Below are 23,830 nucleotides of genomic sequence, written 5' to 3'. Positions count from 1 at the left end.
TTAATCCATTCACAATGTCATGCTCTTCCAGAGGTTTTTGTAAGATTATTGGGCAGTTTCTCTGCCTACAAGATATTATCACAGATGCTTGGTTTACTTTTGCAGTTCTCAAAACTGAATTTGACTCAGCAGAGATCACATGCATCTTCTTCACAGCAAAAATGTTATGTTATAACATGAACAGAGTTGAGAAAAATACCTTAATCCTAACTTCTACAAACCTATGAATGCAGAATCAACCTAATATGAAAAGTTGCTATTCTAATAATAGTCAACTACTTGCATATTATAAGTTATACTAGCAAGAATTAGTCTTTATGTAGAAAACTATGATTTAAATCAAGCCTTACTGCCTAGTGATTTAAATCAAATCCACCCTGACAGTATTTGATAACATTTTCAAAATTGAAGATTCAATATCAGAATAATAGTATTGGTGAAATAATTGAAAACTATTCCCATTACAATGTAGTCCTTGAACACAGGACTTCAAAAGGAAAAAAGGGGAGAAAAATAATTTTGATTACACTTACTGGTAATCAGATTTTCCAGACTACACGACAGCACCACAGAGAGAGGGGATCTGCCCCCGGGGAAAAGAAACCTACAGAATAAAAAGGTGGAGCCTCACTCCCATCTCAGTGGTTTACAGAGCAAGAGAGAGGAACTCCACCCGTATTTTATTTTTAGGCAACACTCAGGTGCAACTAGAAGGAACGGAAAGAAAAACCCAGGGAGAGAACAAGTAAGGGTGCTGTTGTGGGGTCTGGAAAATCCAATTACCAGTAAGTGTAAACATTTTTCCCTCCCCCCACGACAGCACCACAGAGAGAATTACAGAGAAGAGAACCCTTCCTTAGGGAGGGACCACCGCCTGCAGAACTTTTCTACCAAAAGATAGATCAGAAGGAGTTGAGATCCAAACGACAGTCGCGAAAAAAGGTAGAGGGAGAAGACCACATGGCAGCTCTACAAATTTGTTCAATAGTTGCACAAGATCTCTCAGCCCAAGATGTAGATACAGAACAAGTGGAATGTGCGTTTAACAGCATTGGAGGAGACAGACCAGCCTCTAAGTAAGCCAGGGAGATCCCAAGTCTAATCCATCTAGACAAGAAACATTGTAGCCTTCTTACCCTTGTTTGGTCCAGAGAACAGGACAAACAAGGCTGAAGTCTTTCTCCAACCCTCAGTAGACTGAAGATTGTGCAATAAACAGCGCCTCTTTCCATGGGGGACTTAGGGCTGATTCACACGAGCAGATGCCATGCGTGTCTTTCACAGCATGAATGACAGACAAGCCCTGCACTAGACAGCAGAGACACAGAGCATTAACATGACTGATCATGCTCAGTGTCTCTCTGTGCTCTTTTTACTACAAAATCATGATGACAACTTTATCTCACTCCGTACATAGAATTGAAGAAAAACTCCAGCAATAAATCTTGCAAAAGGATAAGCTTTTATTGAAATGTGGCTGAATATACAGTGACGTTTTGGCCAATAAAGGCCTTTTTCAAACTCTAGCCACTTTGGGAAATTATAGGAGCAATAGGCTGTGGTGAGTACATAGAGAAAACGTGCAGTCACACAGGATAGAAGACACTCATTTTTCCTTTTGGTTAGCACTTTTTTAGGCTTGCTGTCACCGCTAGTTCTGCGAGAAGATCTGGCAGACGTTCTTCTCTACCTCTTGTATGATGTTCTTAGGTACGTGGACATGCAATCGTCTACCATACAGACTCTTGCATGTGTATAGCAGTCAGGGAGAGCTCTTAGGGTTTTATAGGGCTCACCTATAAGCTCCTTAGTTTAGGATCAAGCCAGTCGCTTGTTTATTTATATGTTCCAGCTATCTGCTAACTTCATCCGTGACACTTGCTCTAGAACATAATCATGCAAAAAAATAGTGAGGAATAGATACAGCTGCATGATAACTCCATTGTGCCTAAAACACCAGGACCGTGTCACATTCTCCCTCTCAGACTCCTGTCTCTTGTCCTCCTCCATTATGCCAGTGGATTCCTCAGAAAGGGAACCTACTTATGAGGTAAAAAAATTTAACTTATTACCGTGTTCAGATTGATATCCTGGGTACTTTTTTGCCTAAGACTGCAGGGATTAGATTGTTGCGATAAACTTTTGATTAAATTTCGATACCATAAAAAAAGTATTGCGATACGCGATACCACGCAAAAAAAAAAATAAACCCAAAAAGCCACATGCATTCCGCATTTTTTTTTTAAATGGCGAATTATGCATTATTTTTATTTTATTTTTCCTGTTCCGGCATAGATTTATTTCTATTGGACTTTTCAGACGTGGCGATATGTGATATGTTTATTTATTGTTTATATATTTTATATGTAATTTATACTTCATATTGGTGTTTTTTATTTTATTTTTTACTTATTATTTAACAACTATTTCCCCCCTTAGGGGCTAGAACCTGGGATTTTTTTCATCCCTTGTCCTATTCACCCTGATAGAGATCTATCAGGGTGAATAGGACCTCACAACTGTCCGTGCTGCCCTGTGCTCTGTGCACAGGTCAGCTCCCTGCTGCCTATAGCAGCCAGGGCTTCAGTAGCGTCCTGGCTGCCATGGTAACAGATCAGAGACCCAGGAGAGGTCAACTGTCGCTGATCGCAGCTCCCTGTCAGAGGCAGGGTGCTGGCAATGTGATTCTGCTGCTGGCTCCCGCCTTCTGTATTAAAATTTAAAGACTACCTTTCGTGGGTTTGGACTTCGTTAGCAGGACATGTAGAGCAGCGCCCAGCGATCTCTCCTGCACCTACTATTAATCCTGGGCACTGCTCCGTTCGCCCACTGTGCCCCAGTTAGTCTCCTGCTGATGTTTCCTCCCCATCGGCCAATAGTAGTAATTAGCATACGGAGCAGGAGATTGTAATGGGGCACAGCGGGCGAATGGAGCTGTGCCCAGGATTAATAGGTGCGGGGAGATCCCTGGGCGCCACTTTACATGTCCTGCCAACCAAGTCCGAACCCATAAAAAAGGTCCTCCTATCATTTGTGGCACAGTGCGCCCACCCCATTGGTGGCAGCGGCGGCAGCAGCAACACAAGGGGAGGGAGAGACTGCTTTATTCTCCCCGTGCTGCTGAGGGAACATGAGCCCGCTGACAGCAGCTTGCTCATGTTCTGTGATTCTGGGCTGTGCAGTAGCACAGCCTAGTATTGATAAAAGGCAAATCCTGGTATTGCATCGATACCGGGGCAAAACTATCGATTGGGTATAATTTTGATACCCGCAACAACACTAGCAGGGATAAGAGGGGAGAGAGAGAGAGAGAGAGAGAAAAACAGGCACATAACCGAGCTCCCCATAACATTGGAAGCTTGAATATCAGTGTCCACCTCGATCTAATTGGGACTCACTCCGTCTTACAGTTCCGGCATCCATGGCGTTGAAGGGCGCTCTCATATGCTGCGGACTAGAAGTGTGTCATCACGATTCACCGCACTTCTGGAAGCATGTTATCCCGCTGTGCAGATAAGCGCGCACTATGACCCAACGCTGTGTGACGCCAGGATCCAGTGCAGCGTACAGAAAAGAGGAAGAAGCGGTGGTGTGGCACCCCTACAGGAAAGTTAAAGCGAACCTTTCACCTCATTTTCACTTTTTAAACTATCAACAGTACGTTATAGATTACCTTTAGTGTGTTGTTATCCATGTTAGGTGCGCTTTCCTGCGCTCTTTATTCATCCAGAAATCGGCTTATAAAGTTCAAATTTTGTGCTGTAACAGTCAAGCAACAAGTCAAGGGGGTAGCCCTTTCCTCTCCTCTGGCCGTACCGCCCCTGCCCTAACGCCGCCTCTATGCCATGTAATTGACAGCAGGCTCACTCGCAGGGACGGCGCTTCTGAATCCTGCGCATGCGCCGTCCTCCTCATTCGCCGCTCGCTCCCGTCTTTCTTGCGGACACAAGCTCCGCTCCCGATGATCACTGGCTTGCAATCTGGTTACAAGTCTACAGTGATCACGTGGGGCACTTGGAGCATGAAGATAGTGGAGCTCGCGCACGGGAGGTAGAGAAGAGAAGCAGGGAGGAATCGCGTACGGCGCATGCGCTATTCTCTTACATGGTCGCACTTGTGTCCGCAAGAAAGACGGGAGCGAGCGGCGAATGAGGAGGATGGCGCATGCGCAGGATTCAGAAGCGCCGTCCCTGCGAGTGAGCCTGCTGTCAATTACATGGCATAGAGGCGGCGTTAGGGCAGGGGCGGTACGGCCAGAGGAGAGGAAAGGGCTACCCCCTTGACTTGTTGCTTGACTGTTAAAGCACAAAATTTGAACTTTATAAGCCGATTTCTGGATGAATAAAGAGCGCAGGAAAGCGCACCTAACATGGATAACAACACACTAAAGGTAATCTATAACGTACTGTTGATAGTTTAAAAAGTGAAAATGAGGTGAAAGGTTCGCTTTAAATATTTTATTTCACTGGCACTGGGGGACATGGAGGGGCTGATCTGACGGCACTGGGGGACATGGAGGGGCTGATCTGATGGGAGTGGGGGACATAGCAATGAATGGCATGGAGGGGCTGATGGAACTAGGGCAGTGCAGCTGAAGGCACTGGGGTGGGGGACAGCTGAAGGCACTAGGGGAACGGAGCTGATGGCACTGGGGGGCGGGGGGGAACAAAGGGTATTGAATACTTATAGCAAGGTGTCCGATGAGTTTTTATGAGGTATAACGGTCAATTAATTAACTTTTTATTCTATTAATCGTAAAAAATAAAAATCGATAGAATACTCGATTACTGAAATAGTTTACTGCAGCCCTAATTCCCACCTTATATTGGGAGCTAGGATATGCTTACAATGTCTGATAAGTGCGGGTCCCACCTATGGGACCTGGACCTATAATGGAGCATGCAAAGTGCCTTTGGGAGCACCACACATTTGCGTCCGCCCTTCATTCTTTTCAATGGGATTGTCTAATATAGCAGAGCACTGGCATTGAATGGAGCGGTGGCCGCCCTTGCTGTTAATAATATGTAGGTGGTTTGTTTCAGATATGAGGTGATTTCTCTTCACAGGAAGGGCAATGGCTATAAGAAGATTGCAAAGATATTAAACATACCAAGAGACACCATAGGAAGCATCATTCGCAAATTCAAGGCAAAGGGAACTGTTGAAACGCCACCTGGAAAGAAGATGCTGACTTCAACTGCTGTGCGCTACCTGAAGTGCAAAGTGGAGAAAAGTCCCCGTGTGACTGCTGAGGAACTAAAAAAAGATTTGTCAGATGTGCGTACTGAAGTTTCAGCTCAGACAATAAGGCGCACACTGCATAATGAAGGACTCCATGCCAGAACTCCCAGGCTGTCTACAAAGAATAAGAAGAGTCGACTGCAGTATGCCAAAAGTCATGTGGACAAACCACAAAAGTTTTGGGATAGTGTTCTGTGGACTGATGAAACAAAATTAGAACTGTTTGGGCCCATGGATCAACGCTATGTTTGGAGGAGGAAGAACAAGGCCTATGAAGAAAAGAACACCTTGCCTACTGTGAAGCATGGCGGGGGGTCAATCATGCTTTGGGGCTGTTTTGCTTCTACCATGAATTCTCTTCAGTACCAGGAGATATTGGATGAAAATGTGATGCAGTCCGTCACAAACCTGAGGCTTGGGAGATGTTGGACCTTTCAACAGGACAATGATCCCAAGCATACCTCCAAGTCCACTAGAGCATGGTTGCAGATTAAAGACTGGAACATTTTGAAGTGTCCATCGCAGTCACCAGATTTAAATCCGATTGAGAACCTCTGGTGGGACTTAAAGAAAGCAGTTGCAGCGCGCAAGCCTAAGAATGTGACTGAACTGGAGGCTTTTGCCCATGAAGAATGGGCGAAGATACCTGTAGATCGCTGCAAGAGACTTGTGTCAAGCTATGCTTCACGTTTAAAAGCTATTATAACTGGAAAAGGATGTTGTACTAAGTACTAAGATTGAATGTCACTTGGGGGTTGAATAAAACCGATAATGATGTGAGCACAGAAAAGACATGTGGTTATTTCATTATAAATGTTATGTTATATTTGTCTGACTTACAAGTGCCTCTTTGATTTAATTGTAAACAAGATGACTGAAATGATCAAAATCAATGTCAAACTGGCCAAAACACTCAATTTCAGTGGGGATTGAATAATTTTGAACCCAACTGTATATATGTTGCTGGTGAGCATCAATGCTGGTGGAAGAGAGAAACTGATGTAGCAGAGCTGTATATGTTGCGGTCAGCATCAATGCTGGAAGAAGAGAGAAACTGATGTAGCAGGCTGACTATGCGGCTGTTTTGACACAGTGCTGGTTGAAGAGACACAGATGTAGCAGAGCTGTATATGTAACTTTTCAGACCCAGTGCTAGTGGGGGAGTAGAATAAAGATGTAGCAGGGCTGTATAGGAAGCCATTCAGCCAAAGTGATGGACGGGGACTGGCGAAGACACATGTAGCTGGGCTGTATATGCATCTATAAAGATACATAGTGTAAGGTTTATACACAACTGGAGTACAGCTGTAATGGAAACAAATCTGCATCAGTGCTGGTCGGTGGGGGTTGGTCAAGCTTTTGATGCACAGAATAGGTTTGTAAAAGATCAGACTGAGATTTTGTGTGTAAAACTGTGCAGAACAGCCAGGTGTTACTGTACACTGAGCTCACTTCACATGGCTCTCTGATTCCCCAGCAGGGGGAGGGGCATCACAGACACTGCAGGCTGCCAGACTGATGAGTCATACTCTTCACATGAACTAGCATGCAAGGACTCAGCTCTAAGTGTGATGTAATAAGGAGGTGTGGCCGGCCTTCACTCTAGATGCCTAAGCCCACCCAGCCTTAGCTGCAGAAAACCAGGAAGTGAACAGCTAGCTGTCAGCAATTGAGGATGAAGTAGCAAGATGAGAATACCCCTTTAACTTAGGTAAACCTAATCCCCCTTATTTTCTATGAAACTTCATTGTCTTAAAAGCTATTCTAAGTCCTTTCTTAGATCAAACAAACGTAGAAAGTGAGAGTTTAGTTTAGGTGACAAGGTTATCTGGAATAAAAATAGGATAACTGTCCATTCACACGTCCACAAAATGGGTCCGCACCTGTTCCGTGAAAAGGTTATCTGGAATAAAAATAGGATAACGGTCCGTTCACACGTCTGCAAAATGGGTCTGCATCCGTTCTGCAATTTTGTGGAATGGGTGTGGACCCATTCATTTTCATTTGGGCTGCAAAAATACGGACAGCACACTGTACCTCTGTTCTGCGGCCCCGCAGCAAAAAAAGAAATGAAAAAATAAAAAATAAAAAGTCCTATTCTTGTCCGCAGATATAAACAAGAAAAGGCATTTCTATTATAGTGCCGGCCATGTGCTGTGCACAAAATACGGAATGCACATGGCCGGTGTCCGTGTTTTGCAACTTGCGGACCGCAAAACAGTTGCAGACGTGTGAATGGACCCCAAGTGTGACAGTAATGTAAGATTTTAGGAAGGCTTAGCAATTTGTATAAAGCAACTTATCCTAATTTGAATCTTCTTGACGTAGCAAAGCTTTAAAAATCTATTTATCATCTGGTAAAGGCATGGTTTAAAGCAAGCAAAAAGCTTTTTCTTGCTGCAATGGGTCCACCTTTATGACTGCCGTGCAGCCGGCGCATTAGTTACTAAGTGCCTGCTGTTTTGCACAGTGGACATCAGAGGGCAATGTCCATGATGGATGATTATGCCAATTATGCACATTTAAACCCACAGACGCCAAAGTCGATTGCGACCACGGTATCTGACCAGCTTTCCCCAAGAGTGCTGTGCTCCTGGGGCCTGAAGGTTCCCTCTTGCTGTTATCAAATGGGCCATTCAGTTGCTGTGGCAGCCTTGGGCTTTCTAAAGGATCCGAGCCCTGCTCCAGAGGAACATGATTAATCTCCCTAAGGCTCCAGTGTTCAATCACACAATAGAGGACACACAATAGACTGAGAAGCAGGATACTCATTCAGACCTAGCTGTTAGGAGGTGTTGGAAACCATAATTATACGAGGACACAGTAAACAGACTCAGGATGGCCCTGACAGATCACCAATAGAGAAGATGGTTCCTCAGACAAGCAAAAGCAGCTGCCACAGTTTTGTTGTCCACCATCCAGATAGGTAGCACATTCATTACACACCATTTCCAGGCCATTAACAGTAAGAAATGTGGTGTCACGGTGCCCATTATAGGTCCTGCCTCCGATAGCCAACCAGTGTGGTGGTGTTGTGAACAAGAAATTTAGACTGGAACCATAAAGGTTACCAGGTTTTGTTTGGGATCCCATGGCAGTCAGGTTTAAGTATGGGGGGGCCTCGTGCTGAGTGCTTCAATCCTGCCTTTGCTGTGGAGTGTAACACTGCCCCAACTGCTGGTGTGAATATTAGGGGAACCATCGCAAATGACATTTAGTCACCCCTAGTAGTTATACGAGGGACACAGCTCAGCGATATGTGCAGGACATCCTGTGGTCACGTGGGTTGCCTCTCATGGCAGGGCTTCCAACTCGCATTCTTCAGTAGGATAATGCTTGACCACACAAAGCAAGGGTTTCCGAGGAATGTCTCCACCAGACCCAACAGGTATTGAGCAATATGACTGGCAAATCCTACAGTGCTGCGATTTATCACTTGCAGTTACTCAGCGTGTTCACGAAGACTTAAACGTTTAAAGGGGTTTTCTGAGATTTTTATACAGATTAACAGTCCTCTGGAGAGGTCATGAGTATCTGATCAGTAGGGGTCCAACACCCAGGACACCCGCCAAACAGCTGTTTGAGAAGGCAGTGGTGCTCCTGTGAGCATTGCGTTTGGTAAGCTTAGAGAAGGCCGCTGCACTGCCTTCTCAAACAGCTAATTGTTGGTGTCGCACACCCAACAATCAGATACCAATGACTTATCCAGAGGATAGGTCATCCATATAAAAATCTCAGAAAACACTTTTAAACCATATGCTTTCAGCCGAATGGTGGACACACAGAATACATCATTTTAAGCTCTTTAAAGTTAAACAGGGTCAAAGTTTCCTCAACAGGTAAAGATAGGTCACAACTGACTCTTTCAGTGTGTATTTTAAATTCTAGCCAAAACTGATGCATCACATGACCCCTTCCCACTGGAAAAACAGGAGCTGAATTTAAATATTGCAGATTTCAAAATGGTGCCTGAATGTCTCCACCACCAAATAATGCAGCCTCCTTTACAAAAATGGCAGCAGTTTAAAGAGTGCCCAGCCATTTGTCTCACCCTGTAAATATCTATTAATATTACTATTCCTGGGGTACTGAAATTTACACTGTTACATAATTAGTAAGTTACCTTTTATTTCTGCATTTAAATTTTACACAATTTGTATCCCAATCTGTGCTCAACCTTTTGTTTACACGGCTATGACTACTTATCTACCTGAATCCATAAAGATAAATTACTGCTAGGTAAGAATAAAAGCTAATTTATGAGAAGAACAGATTTCCATAATAAATAAATAAATCAGGGTATGTTCAAAACAGTAAAACAGTAGGCATACAGAGGATACATTTGTAACGTAAGGATAGGCAAGCAAGCCAGTAGGGCATTTCAAAACTTTAACATTAGTAACATAACCATAAACTAAAATTATAAACAAACTAAGACATACTTTACCTATAAGTGTTGAGAACAAAAAACTGAAATAGTCCACATCAAATATTGTACTTTCAAAGGCGGAACACATCCAATTTCCAAACGAAGACCTGTAATTAAGAATTATTTCTTAGTAACCCATTGTAAGGCTTAGAAAAAATAAATAAAATATCCATCCAGTTGAGCCCAAGGAGCTATCAGGATTACTATGGTTTTTAATACCTTTGCTCATGTAGCTTCTTAAGTCATGTAAACCTTCCCTTTGATTTTTTTTTTTTTCAAATTTGGACTCCATTTTCACCATGTAAACAGATCTATGCAAATTTATTTTCCAGGTGCTTCTGTGTAGACCTAGGTGACATACAATAGTCACCTTTACTGTAAACAGTACATATAATGGACAGAAAATGTTATCCATTGTTCTAACAGTCAGGGAGTCTCCACTGGCCTAGAAAACACAGAGGTTTACGTTTTTGCATTTGATTTAACTCCTTAAGGACACAGCCTTATTTCACCTTAAGGACCAGGCGATTTTTTTGTAAATCTGACCAGTGTCACTTTAAGTGGTGATAACTTTAAAACACTGACTTATCCAGGCCATTCTGAGATAGTTTTTTCGTCACATTGCACTGGAAAAATGGAGTAAAAAAAATCTTTTTTTTTTTTAAATAAAATTGCCAAACATTTGGAAAAACTTGCAAATTTCGAAGTTTCAATTTCTGTACTTCTATAATACATATTAATACCTACAAAAATAGTTATTACTTTACAGGTTTACAGAAACACCCCATATGTGGTCGTAAACTGCTGTACGGGCACACGGCAGGGCACAGAAGGAAAGGAATGCCATACGGTTTTTGGAAGGCAGATTTTGCTGGACTGTTTTTTTTTACACCATGTCCCATTTGAAGCCCCCCTGACGCACTCCTAGAGTAGAAACTCCAAAAAAGTGAGCCCATTTTAGAAACTACGGGTTAGGGTGGAAGTTTTATTGGTACTAGTTTAGGGTACATATGATTTTTGGTTGCTCTATATTACACTTTCTGTGCCCCTGGCACCGATTTTTTTTTTGTTATTTACAAAATTCATCTGATAGGTTAGATCATGTGGTATTTTTATAGAGAAGGTTGTCACAGACTCGGCGATGCTTACCACGGCAACTGGAGACCTTACACAGGCATCCAGGCTTGCCATAGCATGTAAGCCTGACAGGGTCCTGATCAGGCCTTCTGTTTAGGAAAATACACTGCAGTACACTATACAGTGTACTGTAGAGCCATCAGACCCACTGGATCACCTTACATCACTAAAAGTGCAACACCAAGTGATCAAAAGGGTGTATGCCCCCCAAAATAGTACCAATCTGTCACCTCATCCCGCAAAAAATGAGACCCTACCTAACAATTGGCCAAAAACTAAAAAAGCCATGTCTCTCAGACTATGGAGACAAACATTTTTTTTTTTTTGTTTCAAAAATGCTATTACTGTATAAAACCTATATATATATATATATATATATATATATATATATATAAAATGTAAAATACCTATATAATAGTATACATATTAGGTATTGCCACGTCCGTAATGAGCTGCTCTATAAAGATGCCACATTACATAACCCCTCAGGTGAATGCTGTAAAAATAAAAACTGTGCCAAGATTACCAATGATCAAAAAATATGTACCAAAAATGGTACCAATAAAAACGCCAACTCTTTCCGCAAAAAAGTGAGCCCCAGTACAAGACGATCGGCAGAAAAAAATAAATAAATATGGCATTCAGAAAAAGGAGACAATTTTATTTTTTAAATGCTTTATGTAAAACAAACAAAGAAAGTAGACATATTTGATATCATCGCATCTGTAACAACCGGCTCTATAAAAATAGCACATGACCTAACCTGTCAGACAAACTTTATTTAAAAAAAACTAAGTAAAAACGGTGACAAACCACCGTTTGGTTACCTTGCCTCACAAAAAACATAATATAGAGCAATTAAAAATTTATATGCACCCCAAAATAGTACCAACAAAACGGTCACCTTATACCGCAGTTTCCAAAATGGGGTCACTTTTTAATTGTTTCTACTGTAGGGTGCATCTGGGAAGCTTCAAATGGGACATGGTGTCTAAAAACGAGTTCAGCAAAATCTGCCTTCCAAAAACCACACGGCGCTCCTTTTCTTCTGCGCCCTGCCATGCACCCATACAGCAGTTTACCACCACATGTGGGGTGTTTCTGTAAACGGCAGAATCAGGGTAATAGATAGAGTTTTGTTTGGCTGTTATCCCTCAATATGTTAAAAAAAAAAAAAAAAAGGATTCAAAAAATGGGGAATCTGACAAAAAAAAGTGACATTTTTAAATTTTATCTCCATTTTCCTTTAACCCCCCTTCAGGACCCTGCCATTTTTCACCTCAAGGACCAGGCTGTTTTTTGGAAATTAAAGTCACTTTATGTGGCAATAACTTAGGAACGCTTTTACTTATCCAAGCCATTCTGAGTTTTCTCGTGACACATTGTACTTTATGATAATGGTAAATTTCTGCCAATATTTTTCATTTTTATAAAAAAAACTAATTGACTAAATAAGTGGAAAAATTCGCAACTTTCCAAATTTCAATTTCTCTGCTTTAAAAACAGATAGTGATACCTCATAATAGTTATCACTTTACATTTCCCATGTCTATTTTATGTTTGGATCATTTTGTGAATGCCATTTTATTTTTTGGGGACCAGTTCAGGTCTGAAGTCCCTTTGCGAGTCTTACATAATCGAAACCACCCAAAAATAACCCCATTTTAGATACTAAACCCCTCAAGGTATTCAAAACAGATTTTACAAACTTTGTTCACCCTTTAGGTGTTCCACAAGAAATAAAGGAAAATGTAGATGAAATTTCTGAATTTCACTTTCTTGGCAGATTTTCCATTTTTATAAATTTTTTCCAGTAACAAAGCAAGGGTTAACCGACAAACAAAATAATATATATTACGCTGATTCTTTAGTTTGCATAAACACCCCATTTGTGATCATAAACTGCTGCATGGACACATGGCAGGGCGCAAAAGGAAACGCCTGTGGTTTTTGGAGGGCAGATTTCACTGGGATAATTTTAAGATGCCATTTGAAGACCCCCTGATGCACCCCTAGAGTAGAAGCTCCAAAAAAAGTGACCCTATTTTGGAAACTACAGGATAAGGTGGCAGTTTTGTTGGTACTATTTTAGGGTACATATGATTTTTGGAAGCTGTCAGAGGCATTGGGGAGGGTCGGGAGGAGGCCACAGATACTGAACAAGTCAGCACCGGTCACCTGCGAGGTGAGGCAGGGGACTACAGTGTTTTTTCTCCCCTGCCTGCATGCTATTGGCTGGAACAACGCTCCAGCCAATGGCAGCGCAATAGCTGCACAGGAAGAGGCAGAACTTCCCTGGATGCAGCCATTCTAGCTGGTGACTGCATGAAGAGAGGTTCTGTTCTTCTCTGTGCTGCTTGTTGGGACTTGTGGTGCATACCACAGCGATTTAACCCCTTTCCTACTGAAAAGAAGAAAAAAAGATCATCAGGAATAGCTGCAAAGATATTTTTTTTCCATTTGCAGCTGTTCCGGATCCCTAAACCACTCTCCGTCCCTGTCCCTTTGAACCCCACCCCCAACTCCAGTCCTTTTTTTATGGACGCCATTTGGTCTGTGCACCAGGGACGTGGTAATCGTATCGCCTGACGCCCGGGACATGCAGTTCCAGGGGCCGGGCAGGTAGCTTGTTCAGTAGCTTAGCCCTGCTGCGGGCAAGTAGCAGGGCTGAGATGGCTTTGTTTACCGGAGTGTCACGCAGTGGATCGGCGATGAGCTGAGCATGGAGAGGCATTCCCATGGTGATGGGGACGCTTGAAGTTAAAATATACCATCGGATTGGAGAAAACTCTGATCCAATGGTATATTCTAAATCCGAGGTGTTCCCATGGTGAAGGGGACAGAGCTCTGACAGGGCGCTGCCATCCTCGGCACCTGAGGGGTTAATTGTGTGGATGGCAGCTCCCTGTCAGAGGTCAGGTGACAGGAATGTTTCTATAATGTTTGCATTGGTGGGCATTGCACCCTCATGTTTTGTGGAATGAGGTCACGGTTTGATTCGGGCTAATTTTTGATACATATTACTCTTTTGATCACTTTTTATACCATTTTGTAATTCCATTAGAGTTAAAAAAAAATATATATATATATATATATATATATATATATATATATTTTTATGGTGTTCACCATGCGGTAAAGGTAACATGATCCTTTTATAGATCAGGTCCTTACGGATGCGGCGATGCACATGTTTAGTGTTTTTTTTTTTTACTTTTTACATTTTTAACCAATTATGTGTGGATATAGGAATTTTTTATTATTTATTTTTTACTTTTTTCACTTTTATTTTTGAATGCATACGGAGTACAGTCAGATAGATATAGATATATATATATATTTTTTTTTTTTTGCCGAACCACTGAAATGAATGGTTCCATATATGGAACGCAAAAAAACAGCCCGTAAACGTTTGAAAGAGGCCTAAGCGTGATCAGGTTCCTGCCTTTAGCATGAGCCTGATCCAGCTTTACCATGGCAAGCCGGATGGCCTGTGAGGCGCAGTGGTCTGATGGGTGAGGGAGCTCCCTCCTTCAGTTTACCCTTCAAGCATCGGCCGCTGCCACAGCAGAGCAGCGGCCCGATGGTTAGCCCCTCCATACAGCGGTCCCTAAGGACCACTGCATGGAATTGGTTAAAACAGCCGACATCCCTAAGAACCCGCCCCGATCAGCCCGCCGTACATGTACGGCGCTGGTCCTTAATGTACCAGTGCCCTACATGTACAGTGGGCTGATCGGGCGGGTGCAGGAGCTGCGCCCGCCGATCAGCGGCAGAGGTCCGGCAGTGACCGATAGCCAGACCCCTGCTGTATGCAACCCTTGAAGTGCCGCGGTCAGCGATGACCGCGGCAGGTGCAATGTCTGTAGAGGGGGGGAGCACCCATCGGGTCCCTGCTCTGCTGTGACAAGGACCCGATAGCAGAGAAGGCAGCCCTTCCTAAGGCATCGTGGGCTGCGTTTCATGACAGCCTGTGAGATCCAGTCCCATGGATCTCACAGGCAAGCAGGCTTTAAGTGTATCACAGTCTGTAATACACTTACAGCCAATGCATCACAATACAGAAGTATTGAAGTCCCAGAGTGGGAAAAAATATATATAAATGTTTTACCCCCAAAAATTAAAAAGGGTCCTTTTCCAAAAAGTAAAAAAAGATTGCAAAATATAGGGGAGGGGGGGGGGGGGGACAAATCTCCCAAAAAATAACTATGGCTCTCACACTAGACATTAAAACATGATTTTTTTGTTTCAAAAATACTGTTATTGTGTAAAACTTAAATAAATAAATAGTAAACATCTGGTATCGCCGGGTCAGTCAGAACCTGCTGTATAAAAACATAGATGAACATTGTAAATATAAAAACAAAAAAACAGTGCCAAAACAGCTATTTTTTGTTACCTTGCCTCACAAAAAGTGTAATATAGAGCAACCAAAAATCATAGGTGCCCTAAAATAGTACCAACAAAACTTCCACCGTAGTTTCCAAAATGGGGTCATTTTCTACTCTAGGGGTGCATCAGGGGGGCTTCAAATATGATATGGCAACTATCCTTCTGCGCCCTGCCGTGTGCCCGTACAGCAGTTTACGACCACATATGGAGTGTTTCTGTAAACGACAGAATCAGGGTAATAAATATTGAGTTTTGTTTGGCTGTTAATCCTTGCTTTGTTAGCGGAACAAATTGATTAAAATGGAAAATATGCCAAAAAAGTGAAATTCTGAAATGTCACCTACATTTCTCTTTAATTCTAGTGGAACACCTAAAGGGTTAACAATTTTTAAAATCAGTTTTGAATACCTTGGGGGTGTAGTTTCTAAAATGTGGTCATTTTTGGGTGTTTTTTGTTTTTTTTTATTAGGTAAGCCTCACAATGTGACTTTAGACCTGAACTAGTCCTTAAAAATAAGGTTTTGGAAATTTTCTGAAAAATTTCAATATTTGCTTAAGGTGAAAAATGGCAGAGTCCTTAAAGGGTTAAAGAGTTTGAAATCGGTAGGATCTAATACAAGGAAATCACAGTGTCATACAATAATTTTTGGGGGAATTGGGGCACTTTCGATTCAGATTGAATATATTTGGACCGAATGGCATCTGACTAATCAACAGAATTGAAACCTAAATAACTTTCAGGAAATTCACACCCCAAGACACCCCAAGGTATTCCGTGAGGGGCATGGCGAGTTCCTCGAATTTTTTATTTTTTGTTGCAAGTTAGTGGAATATGAGACTTTGTAAGAAAAAAATAAAAATAAAAAATCATCATTTTCCGCTAACTTGTGACAAAAAATAAAAAGTTCTATGAACTCACTATGCCCATCAGCGAATACCTTAGGGTGTCTACTTTCCAAAATGGGGTCATTTGTGGGGTTTTTCTACTGTTTGGGCATTGTAGAACCTCAGGAAACATGACAGGTGCTCAGAAAGTCAGAGCTGCTTCAAAAAGCGGAAATTCACATTTTTGTACCATAGTTTGTAAACGCTATAACTTTTACCCAAACCATTTTTTTTTTGCCCAAACATTTTTTTTTTTTATCAAAGACATGTAGAACTATAAATTTAGCGAAAAATTTATATATGGATGTCGTTTTTTTTGCAAAATTTTACAGCTGAAAGTGAAAAATTTCATTTTTTTGCAAAAAAATCGTTACATTTCGATTAATAACAAAAAAAAGTAAAAATGTCAGCAGCAATAAAATACCACCAAATGAAAGCTCTATTAGTGAGAAGAAAAGGAGGTAAAATTCATTTGGGTGGTAAGTTGCATGACCGAGCGATAAACGGTGAAAGTAGTGTAGTGCCGAAGTGTAAAAAGTGCTCTGGTCATGAAGGGGGTTTCAGCTAGCGGGGCTGAAGTGGTTAACAAAGTTTCTAAAAAAAATTAAAAAAAAAAAAGAGTTTTGATGAATTTGAGGGCTGTAGTTTTGAAAATAGGGTCATGGTTTTTATAAGCCCCTCAGTCTCTTGAGAACTGAATTGGTCATTAAAAAGTCAGTTTTATACATCTGCTAACCAAGTTTTAGGAAAACAAAAAAATATTATATTTACTCATTTCCTTAGTTTTGTCTATGTTACATGCAGTTGCAGAGCTGTGGGGGTTTATAACAATTTCTGAGGCTATCAATAAAGACTGCCTTTGCCCTCAACCTGCTCTTCAAAGGGAGTGAATAAAAGTGCTGCCATGTCTGTAGTCTGACTGCTGGGATACAATGCAGCAATGCAGTAGGTGTAGGACTGTAAGTCTCAGCTGTACAGTACTATGACATTGCACAAAAGGGAGGTAGGGGGAAGATCCTGTGTGTATCAGCAATGTGCAGACATCACAGCAGAAGAGTACAGAGGAGAGAAAGCCTCCAGTCTTTGTCAGCTTTCTGTCTGTAGGGCGAGGAGGGAGGGAAGATCCTGTGCACAGATTTTGTCTCCTCAGTGCCTGGAGAAAAGGAAACCCAGCAGCTGCTCAGTCTGTGCTGGTGATGGTAGAAGGGGTTAAATGTTTCTGAAGAATCCAGTGGGAGGGGAGAGACTAGGCAGACAGCTGAGGCTACTTTCACACTTGCGTTCAGAGCGGATCCATCTGGGGTCTGCATAGACGGATCCGCTCATATAATGCGGACGATGGAATCTGTTCAGAACGGATCCGTCTGCATTATATTTTAGAAAAAACTCTAAGTGTGACAGTAGCTCAAACAGATCCGTCCAGACTTTACATTGAAAGTCAATGGGGGACGGATAAGTTTGAAAATTGACCCATATTGTGTCAACTTCAAACAAATCCGTTCCCATTGACTTACAAGTCTGGACGGATCCGTTTACCTCCGCTCGGCCAGACAGACATCCGAATGCTGCAAGCAGCGTTCGGGTGTCCGCCTGCTGAGCGGAGCGGAGGCCAAACGCTGCCAGACTGATGCATTCTGAGCGGATCCGCATCCACTCAGAATGCATTAGGGCAGTACGGATGCGTTCCAAGCCGCTTGTGAGAGCCTTTAAACGGAACTCACAAGCGGAGCCCCGAATGCTAATGTGAAAGTAGCCTTAGTCCGCACATCTGGCAGTGCAGGGGACATGGCTTGGTGTTCCAACCAGCACAGCCTTCACAATGACATTCTGTGCACAGAGGTAGACCTGCTCCCTCAGGCTTGAGCACGAATGTCATCAAAGCAGGGAATGAAGAGGACATCACAGGTCATGTGAAGCTTAGCTAACTAGGAGAACAAGGCCACTGTAGATAAAGGAAGTGCATTGTAAACCCCCTTACATTTGCTTAGCTAGAAACATATAAATAACAAAAAATAAATAAATAAATAACTTGGACAACCCTTTTAAGAAACTAAAGCTGAAACCACAAAGGTGCAGCAGCAATTCTCAAACCGCTCAGCACCTTTGGATTTTCATTGGCTCTGCTCGGCTTTTGGGATCTGTACTCTACATCCTTTAATAGCCAAGTAGAGTTGCTGAAATGTTTGAGGGCCTGTTGGCTGGTTCAAGGCAGTACAGCCTTGTCAGCCAGGACCCTGTACTGATCAAGCAAGTACAGCTCCTGTGCCCGCCTGATCAGTACATAATACATGTACAGAAGGATGCGGAAACTAATTTCCCACTGTGCGGGAAGGGGTTAAGATAAAGTGTCTAAGTACAAACAATGGCAGCTTACAGCTCTTTTACAAACCATTCATTCATAATAATTGTTCTGAGTATACGTGCCACTGAAGACCCAATCGTTCATATGGCACAAAAAATCAGCGCCATCTATAACCAGGGATGTGTTATCGACAAATAATGAAGGTGAAAGTGGATGAATAACTGTAGCAATTGTTCATCGCCAAACAGACGTGTAAATGCAGCTCACAAGAGTAGGCAACGATCAGGAACAAACTGTTAGTGCCCAATCATTGCCCTGTGTATCGGCCCATGTAAGGCTACTTTCACACTAGCGTTCGGGTGTCCGCTCGTGAGCTCCGTTTGAAGGGGCTCACGAGCGGACCCGAACGCAGCCGTCCAGCCCTGATGCAGTCTGAATGGAGCGGATCCGCTCAGACTGCATCAGTCTGGCGGCGTTCAGCCTCCGCTCCGCTCGCCTCCGCACGGACAGGCGGACAGCTGAACGCTGCTTGCAGCGTTCGGGTGTCCGCCTGGCCGTGCGGAGGCGTGCGGATCCGTCCAGACTTACAATGTAAGTCAATGGGGACGGATCCGTTTGAAGATGCCACAATGTGGCTCAATCTTCAAGCGGATCCGTCCCCCATTGACTTTACATTGAAAGTCTGGACGGATCCGTACGAGGCTATTTTCACACTTAGCTTTTATATGCTAAAACAATGCAGACGGATCCGTTCTGAACGGAGCCTCCGTCTGCATTATTATGAGCGGATCCGTTCAGAACGGATCCAATCGAACGCTAGTGTGAAAGTAGCCTAAACTGACCCTTACTCCAGGTCTTACATTTAGATGCAGTATATTCTTGGAAGGTATAAATGTTCTTTTTATTAGTTATTATTACAGTCTTTAGTCAAATATTTATATTGTTACATAATCATGTTAAACCAGTCAGATCAATTATACGATATTAATTTGTTACATAACAGTCAAGGCCATCTGTTCTATCAGAAGCACGTCAATTTTTTTTTTTTTTATGTAGTTATATCTGCCATTACTACTTGGGTGGAATATTCCATAATGACTACTCTAACTGTACACTTTCATGTATTGATGTTTAACCACTTCCATAATGGGCCATTTGCCCCCTTCCCGACTAGGCCTAATTTTGTAAATCTGACATATAGGTCACTTTATGTGGAAATAACTTTGGATTGCTTTTACTTATCCAAGCTAGAGACTGTTTTCTCCTGTCACATTGCACATTATGTTCATGGTAAATTTGAATCAATATATTTTACCATTATTGAAAAAAAAAAAAAAAAAAAAATCAAAAAGCTAATGAAAATTTGAGAAAAAAAAAAATCACTGTTTTCTAGATTTGAATGTCTGCTTTTAAGACAGATAGTGATATGATAAAAAAAATATTAATTAACTAACATTCACCATGTTTACATTAGGTTGCCATCATGTTGGTAATGTCATTTTATTTTTTTAGAACATTAGAAGGTTTCGAATTTTAGAAACAATTTAAAAACAAAAATTAGTAAATTTCCCAAATCATTTTTTTTTTTTTTAAGTACCAGTTCAGTTCTGAAGTCATTTTGTGAAACTCACATAATAGAAACCACCCATAAATATATTTTAGAAACACCCCTCAAACTATTCAAAACTGGTTTTAGAAATGTTAACCCTTTAAGTATTCCACAGGAATTAAATCAAAATAGTGGTGAAATTTCAAAGTTTCACTTTTTTCAGTTTTTCCATTTTAATCAATTTTTTCCTGTAACATCAAGGGTTAACAACAAAACAAACCTCAATATTTATTAGGCTACTTTCACACTAGCGTTCGATCTGATCCGTTCTGAACGGATCCGATCGTAATAATGCAGACGGAGGCTCCGTTCAGAACGGATCCGTCTGCATTATATTAGCAAAAAAAAGCTAAGTGCGAAAGTAGCCTCGGACGGATCCGTCCAGACTTTCAATGTAAAGTCAATGGGGGACGGATCCGCTTGAAGATTGAGCCATATTGTGGCATCTTCAAACGGATCCGTCCCCATTGACTTACATTGTATGTCTGGACGGATCCGCACGCCTCCGCACGGCCAGGCGGACACCCGAACGCTGCAAGCAGCGTTCAGCTGTCCGCCTGTCCGTGCGGAGGCGAGCGGAGCGGAGGCTGAACGCCGCCAGACTGATGCAGTCTGAGCGGATCCGCTCCATTCAGACTGCATCAGGGCTGGACGGCTGCGTTCGGGTCCGCTCGTGAGCCCCTTCAAACGGAGCTCACGAGCGGACACCCGAACGCTAGTGTGAAAGCAGCCTTACCCTGATTCTGAAGTTTACAGAAACACCCCATATGTGGTCGTATACCGCTGTATGCACACGATAGGGCACAGAAGGCAAGGAGTGCCATAGGATTTTTGGAAGGCAGATTTTGCTGGAATAGTCTAAGAGCGCTGTGTTGCATTTGAAAGTGAAAATCTCCCAAGTGACCATATTTTGTAAACTACACCACCAAAAGAATTTTTAAGGGGTGTAGCAAGCACTTTGAACCAACAGGGTCATAGAATGTATATCTCTTGGCTGTAAAAAGGAAAATTACATTTATTTTTATTTTTCTTTACAAGAAAATTGTGCTTTAGGCCCAAACTTTTTTTCACAAAAAGATAACAGGAGAATATCCCCCCACAATTTGCTACCCATCTTTTCAACTGTTATTTGGTGATATGCCACGGCTCAGAAGGGAAGGAGCAGCATCTGGATTATGTAACATGGAATTTTCTGTCATGGTTTTTAGAGAAATAACTTTCTATTATTTTGTTGACTGAGATGTGTGAGGTTATTTGCGGGTAGTTTTTATTGCCACCATTTTGGTGCACATTTGCCTTTCTGGTAGATTTTCAAATTTTTTGGGAGGTGAACTCACAAAAAAGCAGTTTGGTGTCATTTTTCTATATATTTTTTTTACACCGTTCACTTAATAGGCTAGATCATGTGATATTTTTGTGTATCTGGTCGTTATAGACGCAACAATACCAAATATGTTTATTTATTTTAACGTTTTACACAAAAACATTATTAGAAGGGGGGAAAAAAATCATGTTTTTGTGTTGCCATATTGTTTTTATTTTTCTGGCTATAACCTTCTGTGAGGGCTTGTTTTTTTGCAGGGTGAGTTGACTTTTTATTGCTACCATTTTGGGATACATATGACTGATATAAAAAAAATTGTGATGTGACAAAAAAAAACTGTTTTGGCATAATGTTTATTCGTTTTGTTTTTTTACGCCGTTCACTTGATGGGGTAAATTATGTGATATTTTTGTAGAGCGAGTTGTCACAGACGCAGCCATACCAAATAGTTCATTTTTTTAAACCTTTTTTTTTTTTTTTTTTTTTTTAACACACTAAGAGCATTTTTAGAAAAAAAAAATCATGTTTTCCCATATCACCACCATGACGGCCAAACAGGAGATTGACCCATGACCTCTGTGGGGGCAGGAAACAGAAGAGGTGAAATTGCCCCCTCCCACGACCACACCTCAGTGTTCCTGTCCCCACTGTGGCCAGGGTCAAAGAAGATGCGGGCTGGCAGGGAGATGAAGATGGGAAATTGAATTTTTCCTACACCCGTTTTTATTTTGTGTTTCTCCAAGAGGGTCCGAGGACGGTCTCCTGGTTTACCAGGTGGGATGGGCTGAGCAGCGGCCGGCGTGGGCGCACGCCGACGTCTGAGACGTCACTTCTGGGTCCAGTCATGTGACGCAACCCGGAAGCACAAGCGCAGAAGGCAGAGGTGTTTGAATAAAAGGTGGGACGGCCAAGGAACTCTGATCTGAGGTCTGTAAGTACCAGTACAGTGTATACTGTCCCCTACTTCCAGAGCATGTCAGGTCCCGATCTGCAAACTTCCATGGAGCTTGATGCTCCCTCCCTGCCTCTTGTAAGTATCCCTCTGGGGGTCTGCTTGTCATTTCAAATCAAAGTTTTCTGCCTGGTGTGTTTACTGATGCCTCTATTCCATATCTATTTAATTTCAGACTAAAGAGGCTCAGAAAAAGGTTAAAAAACCTCCTCGCTGCATTTCTTGCACTAAAAGACTGCATGATGGATATGGAAAGAAGCTATGTAAAGAGTGTATTTCTGATGTGATCTGGCAGGAGCATCCCTCCCTTATGGATGGTATTAGATCCGTGGTTCAGGAGGAACTTAGGGCCGCTAGAACTGCTCCATCCGATTCCCAAGGCCAGCCCTCTCACGAACATCCACGTTCTAACATCATTTCCTCCTCGGAATCTGATGACGCTCATAAGGCTTCTACTTCCATGCAATGGGATTATGATTTCTCTATCTCTGAGGGAGAGATCTATGAAAGCAACAAAAAATTATATTTTTCCTCGGAGGAAATGGGTAACTTATTACAGAGCGACAATGGGGATTGAAGAAGCACCTACGGTAAGTCTATCTATTCAGGACAAAATGTTTGGGGGCCTTAGAGTGAAGAAATCCAGGGTCTTCCCCATAAACGAAAATATAAAAGATGATTCTGGAAGAGTGGTCAGAACCAGAGAAAAGACTTGGAATATCCAAGGAATTCAAAAATCTGTTCTTGTTTGACCCTTCTCAGTCCAAACTATTCGACAAGACCCCTAAGATCGACGTGCAGGTGGCGAAAGTAAATAAAAAGACTGCCCAGCCGTTTGAGGATGCCGCTCAATTAAGGGGTGCTATGGAACGTAAAGCAGTTGCCCTTCTGAGAAGGGCCTCGATGTATAATATTAAGAGCAACATTGCAGCCATGTCAGTAGCTAGGTCTATGTATTTATGGCTAGGAGAGCTAGAAAATCACCTGAGAAACAAGACTTCTAGGGAAGAAATCCTACAGTCTATCCCTCTACTTAAGACAGCTACAGGATTCCTTGCGGATGCCTCAGCTGAATCTATTAGATTCAGTGCTAAAGAGGCTTGACTTTCTAATGTGGCTCGCCTGGCTTTATGGATGAAGTCCTGGTCGGGTGATAGAATATCCAAACAGAATCTAGTATTTATTCCTTTTTCAAGAGAATATTTATTCGGGCCGATTCTAGACAAAATACTAGAGAAAGCTTATGATAGGAAAAAAGGATTCCCCGAAGAAAGATCTTATAGAAGGAACCAGTCCTTTCGGTCATATGGTGGACAAAATAAGGCTGGTAGAGAGAAAGGCAAGTCAGGCCGTTGGGCTTATCCCAAGGGGAATAAAGGAAGAGGCTTCCTTCTTAAGCCCCAATCTAAATCTGAAGACAAACGATGACGCCATTGTAGGGAGGAGACTGAAAGACTTCCTAGGTCCATGGGCACTTACATAAAAAAATCCTTGAGCCTTGGATATCATTCGGTCAGGATAAAAGATAGACTTCACCTCCCTTCCCCTCCAAGATTTGT

At 42.2% G+C, this 23,830-nt stretch overlaps 1 protein-coding gene across 1 annotated transcript in view; it reads right to left on the bottom strand.

Annotated features, from left to right (window-relative positions):
* Positions 1-23,830, bottom strand: part of TEX10 (testis expressed 10) — a 184,509-nt gene that overhangs the window by 76,626 nt on the left and 84,053 nt on the right. Inside the window, exon 9 of the mRNA XM_044295097.1 lies at positions 9,689-9,777. Coding sequence (XP_044151032.1) covers positions 9,689-9,777 — 89 coding nt within the window. The remainder of the gene's footprint in view (positions 1-9,688; positions 9,778-23,830) is intronic.

Source organism: Bufo gargarizans, chromosome 5 (assembly GCF_014858855.1).
Source record: "Bufo gargarizans isolate SCDJY-AF-19 chromosome 5, ASM1485885v1, whole genome shotgun sequence".
Lineage (NCBI taxonomy): Eukaryota > Metazoa > Chordata > Amphibia > Anura > Bufonidae > Bufo > Bufo gargarizans.
The sequence above is the reverse complement of the archived record's forward strand: the minus strand, read 5'-3'. Positions and strand labels throughout refer to the sequence as shown.